The 6,000-nt window shown below is 59.5% G+C and overlaps 1 protein-coding gene and 1 long non-coding RNA gene across 2 annotated transcripts; both read left to right on the top strand.

Moving 5' to 3' along the window:
- The first annotated feature begins 7 nt into the window (after window positions 1-7).
- Window positions 8-1,536, top strand: LOC117879504 (E3 ubiquitin-protein ligase TRIM4-like). Its single transcript, XM_034774743.1, has 2 exons — window positions 8-344; window positions 1,401-1,536. The coding sequence occupies exons 1-2, from the start codon at window positions 96-98 to the stop codon at window positions 1,455-1,457; spliced, it is 306 nt and encodes a 101-aa protein (XP_034630634.1). The 5' UTR covers window positions 8-95; the 3' UTR covers window positions 1,458-1,536.
- A 424-nt stretch (window positions 1,537-1,960) lies between these two features.
- LOC117879339 lies at window positions 1,961-4,443 on the top strand. Its single transcript, XR_004646237.1, has 4 exons — window positions 1,961-2,067; window positions 3,767-3,823; window positions 4,154-4,240; window positions 4,360-4,443. It is a non-coding gene; the product is annotated as an uncharacterized LOC117879339 (long non-coding RNA).
- Window positions 4,444-6,000: the final 1,557 nt, after the last annotated feature.

Here is a 6,000-nt window from a genome sequence, read left to right as displayed (position 1 = left end):
TGGGCTAGAGATCAGCCGTCCTCCAGCAGAGCCCTACTGCTCCGGGTGCCAGGTCCTGACCCAGTAGGTTCCCCCCACTCAGCGGGTCTAGAGAGATGGATCAACTCCGGGAGAACGTCACCTGCTCCATCTGCCTGGATGTCTTGGACGACCCCGTCTCCATTGAGTGCAGCCACAACTTCTGCCAGGGCTGCCTCGTGGCTCACTGGCGCGGGGTCTCGGCCCAGGGCTACCAGTGCCCCGAGTGCCGGACTCCCTGCTCCAGGGACAGGATGACCCCAGACACGCGGCTGAGAGCCCTGGTGAAGAAAATCACAGAGCCCCTGCGGGAAGAGATGGAGCTGGTGAGACCAGACAGGCTGAATCAGGGGAAAGGGGCGCAGGGCGGGGACTGGCTGGATCAGGGGGTGGGGAATGGGACATGGGGCCTTTCCTCTCTAGGGGGCGCAACCTCTGATTTGGAGGGCAGGGGACTGGATGGCTCATGGGGGGTGGAAATGGCTCAAGAGGATCTGATCTGAGGGGCAGGGACTAGTTGGTTCAGGGGATGGGAATGGGGCACAGGGCTCTCATCCAGAAGCAGGGACTGGCTGGCTCTGGGATGGGGTCCTAGCTCTGACCCTGCTCTGTCCCTGCAACAGGGGCCGGGGGCTCAGCCAGAGCCGGGGCGCCCGGTGCAGCTGGTTCGTCCGGATGACAAAGGCAGCCTGATCCTGTACGAGGAGGCCCTGAGCCTCTGCCTGGAGCAGGGTGGGGTGGGGGACACCCCCGTCTGCCTGGTGTCCATCATCGGGGAGCAGCGCCGGGGAAAATCCTTCCTGATGAACTGCCTGCTGCGCTGGCTCCAGAGCCCGGTGAGTGGGGACAGGAGCCCCAGCTAGAGCCCCGTCGCCTGAACCAGAGACCCCACCCACCCCAGCCAGGGCCCTGCCCCTTGCAACACAAACCCCACCCACCTTGGCAAGGGCCCCCTCCACGACTGGCATGCCCCTGACAGCAAAGGTCCCCTCTCCCCAGGCAGGGCCCTCCCGCTGTACCAGGCCCAGGGCAGAGCAACTGAGGCCCCACCCTGTAGCCATGGCCCCTCCCCGTGCACCACAGGCCCCACCCTCTGGTCGTGGCCCCTCCCCCTGCACCACAGGCCCCACCCTCTGGTCGTGGCCCCTCCCCCTGCACCACAGGCCCCACCCTTCAGTCATGGCCCCTCCCCCTGCAGCACAGGCCCCACCCTCCAGCCATGGCCCCTCCCCATGTACCACTAGTCCCATCCTCCAGCTGTAACCCCACCCCAAAACCCTTAGAACTCCACCTCCTCCCCCAGTGTCCCACCACCCTACCCCCTGAAAATGCCAGACCCAATCCCCGTTCCCTTCTGACCTTGCCCTGGTCACCCCCTACAGGAGGCTGTGGATGCGTCATGGATGGGCCGAGAGGACGAGGCCCTGGGGGGGGGTTGAGTGTCGCAATGGGACAGCGACCGTGACGAGGGGCGTGTGGATGTGGGACCAGCCCCTCTGGGTCCAAGCCCAGGGGAGGAGGGTGAATGGGGCAGGGAAGCAGGCAGGGGAATGGGGGATGGGGCAGTAGGGGAGGGGAAAGAGAGTGGTGTGGGGGGAAGACTCTAAGGGGAGCAGGGGACTGGAGTAGTGGGGGGGGAGGGGAATGGGGGAGTCTGGAGGGGGTAAAGTCCTGTGCAGGGGCAGGGGGACGGGAGGGACTGGAGGAGGGGGGAAAGAAATGGGCAGATGGGGATAAGGTCCCAGCCCTGTAGTTCCCTATAGACTCCCTGGACCTGCAGCGCCGCATGGAGACCAGCATCAAGCTCTCCGTGTTGGGCATATTGCTCAGCTCCTATTGGGTCGGGGAGCCGTGCTGCGGGGGACGGGACTGAGGGCTCTGCAGGGGGTGCCGTGCTGTGGGGAGCGGGGTGAGGGGGCCAGCAGGGGGGCTGTGCTGCGGTGGGGTGAGGTGTGGGGTTGGCAGGGGGGCTCACCTTTTCTTATTATTATTTTCCAGATCTTTAACATTTCCAGTACGTTTAAGCAGACGGAGGCAGATTATTTGGAGGTGGGTGGTTCAGAGGATACACACAGCTCTACAGACACGGACCTGACAGCCAGGTCTCTGCTGGGGGGACCCACGACCCTGGGTGATGTAGGGATTGGAGGGGGGCAGTCTAGAGGCTGTTATTGATGTTTAGAAAGTCCCAGAGATCTTGCCCCAGGCTGGGATTCGAGCAATGAGGCTGAACAGTAATACGTGAGCAGTAATTAATCAAATATTAGTGACTGTCATATTTCTGGTTCTTTATCATTACCTGGTGGCTATTTGTCATTAACCGATTAGCTCTGGTTCTCACTGCTGAGTGCTGGACCTTCTGGGGGGCTGGTGGAGAAGAGACTTTTGTGTCCCAGTTCACTCCCCTAAGTGATCTGAAATGCGCCTGCAGACTCAGGTCTCCGGGAGGGTCAGGTAGCCTTGTGGTAGCTTTGGTGACCCAGAGCTGAGGTGTGTGGAACCAGGGCTGACAAGGCGGGGGAACCGGTACAAATTACCGGGACCTGGCGGTCCGAAAGGGGGCCCGGGACCCAGTGGTCCGGAACGGGGTCTGGAGCCCAGCTTCCCCCGCCTCTCGTCAGCCCTGTTTAGCCGGTCCGCCCTTGCTGGGGGGCCCAAACCCGCTCTCGGTGGCCCTGGCACCATGCCACCATGGAGCAAGGGGTAGCCCAGATACAGGTGCCCCCAGAAATCAGCATTTCTCACAGAACGTGCCCAGCCAGAATGTCGTGCTCAGCCAAGCCAGGGCCAGCAGAGTTAAGGGAAATGCCCGCCCAACCGTACCTCGGCCTTCTTGGGCTGGCGCTCCAATATACCTGTGGCACCCAGCCCTGCTCTCTGCCTGTGCCCCATATGGGGCAGGAGCCACCTGCACATGCCCTGCACCCAGACACTGAGTCTGGATGGGCAGGAGCCAGCCCTGGGCACCCTGCATCGCTCTGCGTTAGTTAAGGGTTTGATTGGACTTCTGCATTCAGTTATTGCTTTTCTGATATTGATTACTGGTTTTCTGTCTTTCACTTTGGGGTACAGTATTTTGTCTTTGATATCTGGTTTTCTGACTTGCATTGCTGGTTTTGACTCTTTGACTACTGGTTTTCTTATTTCAAATACTTATTTTTTATTGTTGGCTTTCAGACGTTAACTCCTGATAACTTGCTTTGATTACTGTTTTTCTGACTTGGATAAATGCTGGTTTTCTATTTTTGACCATTGGTTTTCTGGCATTAATTATTAGTGTGTTGATTTTGTTAAGTGATTGTGTGATTTATTTCACTGCTTTTCTGGTTTCAATCATTGGTTTTCTGATTCCAATGACTAGTTTTCTTCTTTTCATTATTTCTTTTTGGTCTCCAATTGTTGGCTTGATGAGTTTGATTTCTGGCTTTCTGTGTCTTCTGTGACTGCTTTTCTAGAACCAACTAGTGGGTTTTCTGAATTCAGTTAGTGCTTTTATATCTTTGATTACTGATGTTGAGTTATTGTTGTTTGAAATTATGTTTTCTCTCTTCATTTTGTCAATTTTTCTCTCTTCAATGATCCGTTTCCACTGAATGTTGTCTGGAATCCCTTTAGTTTCAGTGGCATTTATTTCACTCGTTTATTTTGCATTGCTAATCTTGATTGGTCACATGTGCGGGGATGGTTTGTTCAAGATGGAAAAATGTTGCCCTCTCTCTCTCTCTCTCTCTCTCTTTCTGCATCTCAGATGTTCATTCAGGTTGCGAAGGAGGTTGGAGGGACCTGCAATCTGGCCCCAATCCAGGTGGGTCCTTGTTTCCCATCACCCCCCATATGAGGATATAATGCTTGTTCCACCCCCCACCAGTCCTGTTATCCCACCTGATTCTTACTATTCCTATTTACTGTCTCTATTGCCAGAGCACCTCAGAGCCCCCGTCCTAGACCCAGACCCCATTGTGCCAGTTGCTGGACAGACCCCAAAGAAACAGCCAGTCCATTGTTCTCCCTCCACTCCCACGTCATGCCCAGGGTCTCAGTGTCCGTGGCTGGGTTGGACAACAGCCTCCAGCTCTGGTCTCCTCTCTGTGCCCCCAGCCCCAGTGTGACCCTTCTCCTGTGCTCTCTGTTGCAGCGCCTGGACCTGTTGGTGCGAGATTGGCAGCTCTCTGGAGCCTACGGCGCGGACACGGGGCAGGAGTATCTTGGAGAAATCACACAGGTAATGATCAGATACCACGTGTGTTCATGGAAACAGCAAACTTTGGGGCGGAGCTGAACGTTTCCACAGCGGGTCTGATTCCCTGCTGACGGCCACAAATGTTGCTTTGACTCCCGCAGGACCTGGAGGTCTCTGCTGAGCAGCCCCTGGTGTTGGAAGCCCTGAGGGCAAGCGGCACCCGGTGCTACCTATTGCCCCACCCTTGCATTCAGTTCACCAGGAGCAGGGCAGGGACGCCAGATGGTAAGAGACCCTCATCTTCTCCCCTCTCACCCCTGCTCTGCTCCCCCAGTCCCCACCCACTCCTGCACTGCCCCCCACCCTCTTCCCTGCCCCCATCCCCACCCTCTCTCCTCTGCTGCCCCTTTCTTCCCCTCTTGCACTTCCCCCACCCCAAAATCCCAGTGCCCAGCTCACCCCCCTTGACTTAGAATTGACTCTACTGCCCACTGCACAGGGGCACTTGCTGGGTCACAGCATCTGTGTGGGAGGGGAGAGGGACATGGCGGGGTCACTGCTGGGGTCCTGGTCTGCTAGGGGAACGCTGCTGGTGTCCCCCTTTTGGGTCTTCATGGGTCCCCTGGCACCACCCAGTGGACAGGGCCGGCTTTAAGCCGATTCAGCCGATTCGGCTGAATTGGGCTCCGCGCCTAAGAGGGCCCCGCAGCTGTCCACTCCGCCCCCAGCTCACTTCCCCCTCCTCCCATCCCCTGAATGCTCCGCCCCCTGTTCCTCCCCCTCCCCTGCTTCCCGCGAATCAGATGTTCGCGGGAAGTCTGAAAAGGGGCAGGCGGCAGCAGCAACAGGTAAGTGGGGGAGGCACGAGGAGGGCTCCTGGGAGGCGCGGCGCGGCCTAATCCGGCCCTGGCCAAGCAGCCCCGGCGGCTCTGGCTCCAGCCTGGCACAGGCCCCGGGACAGTGGCCCCAGTTCCGGCCGAGCACCCCCAGCACGACCCCATGGCTCCGGCCCCGGCCAAGCACCCCTGGCCCCGGCTCAGGCCCCGGGGCACTGGCCCGGCCCCGGCCCGAACACCTCTGGCTCAGGCCCCAGCGGCTCTGGCTCAGGCCCCAGCCCCGGCGGCTCTGGCTCAGGCCCCGGAGCGCCAGCGCTGGCCCCGGCCCCAGCCGAGCGGTGCCGGCCGAGCACCCCCGGCCCGGTTCGGGCACTGGGGCGCTTTCCCGAGCAGCCCCGGCCCGAGCCCCTCAGGCCCCAGCGGCTCTGGCTCGGGTCCTGGCGCGCCGGCTCGGCCCTGAGCCAAGCGACTCCAGCCTGTCCCCGGCCCCAGCGGCTCCGGCCCGGACCCAAACCCCGCGACCCCAGACCAAGCGGGGCCCGATTCCTGGGGGCGGGGCTTGCCAGCAGCAAGCCCCGCCCCCAGAGGGCCCCACTCTTGCTAAGGCCGGCCCTGCTTCCCAGGTCACCCTCAGCAGCGAGATATCTTCCAGGACGAACTCCTGTGGAAAATGTGGGGACAATGTTCAGTATAGGGGCCCCCTGCAGCTGTTGGCTCTCCCCAAGGCACAGAAACCCAGAGGACAGTACAGCCATGAAACAAATCAGTTCCCCTTGACCCTGTGCTTACTCACCATTTTGGGGCTCCCATGGGTTATGTGCGCTTGCTTTGGGACAGGCAAATTATGCTATTGTATAGACTTTGCTTGCCCTCCCTAAGTACGGGGGAATCATTGCTCTGTCTGGTGTGAACAATGCTGCCTCTGTTAAGTGTTGCATTTTGCCTTTACAGATGCAACCTTGAGAT

This window comes from Trachemys scripta, chromosome 6 (genome assembly GCF_013100865.1).
Source record: "Trachemys scripta elegans isolate TJP31775 chromosome 6, CAS_Tse_1.0, whole genome shotgun sequence".
Lineage (NCBI taxonomy): Eukaryota > Metazoa > Chordata > Testudines > Emydidae > Trachemys > Trachemys scripta.
The sequence above is the reverse complement of the archived record's forward strand: the minus strand, read 5'-3'. Positions and strand labels throughout refer to the sequence as shown.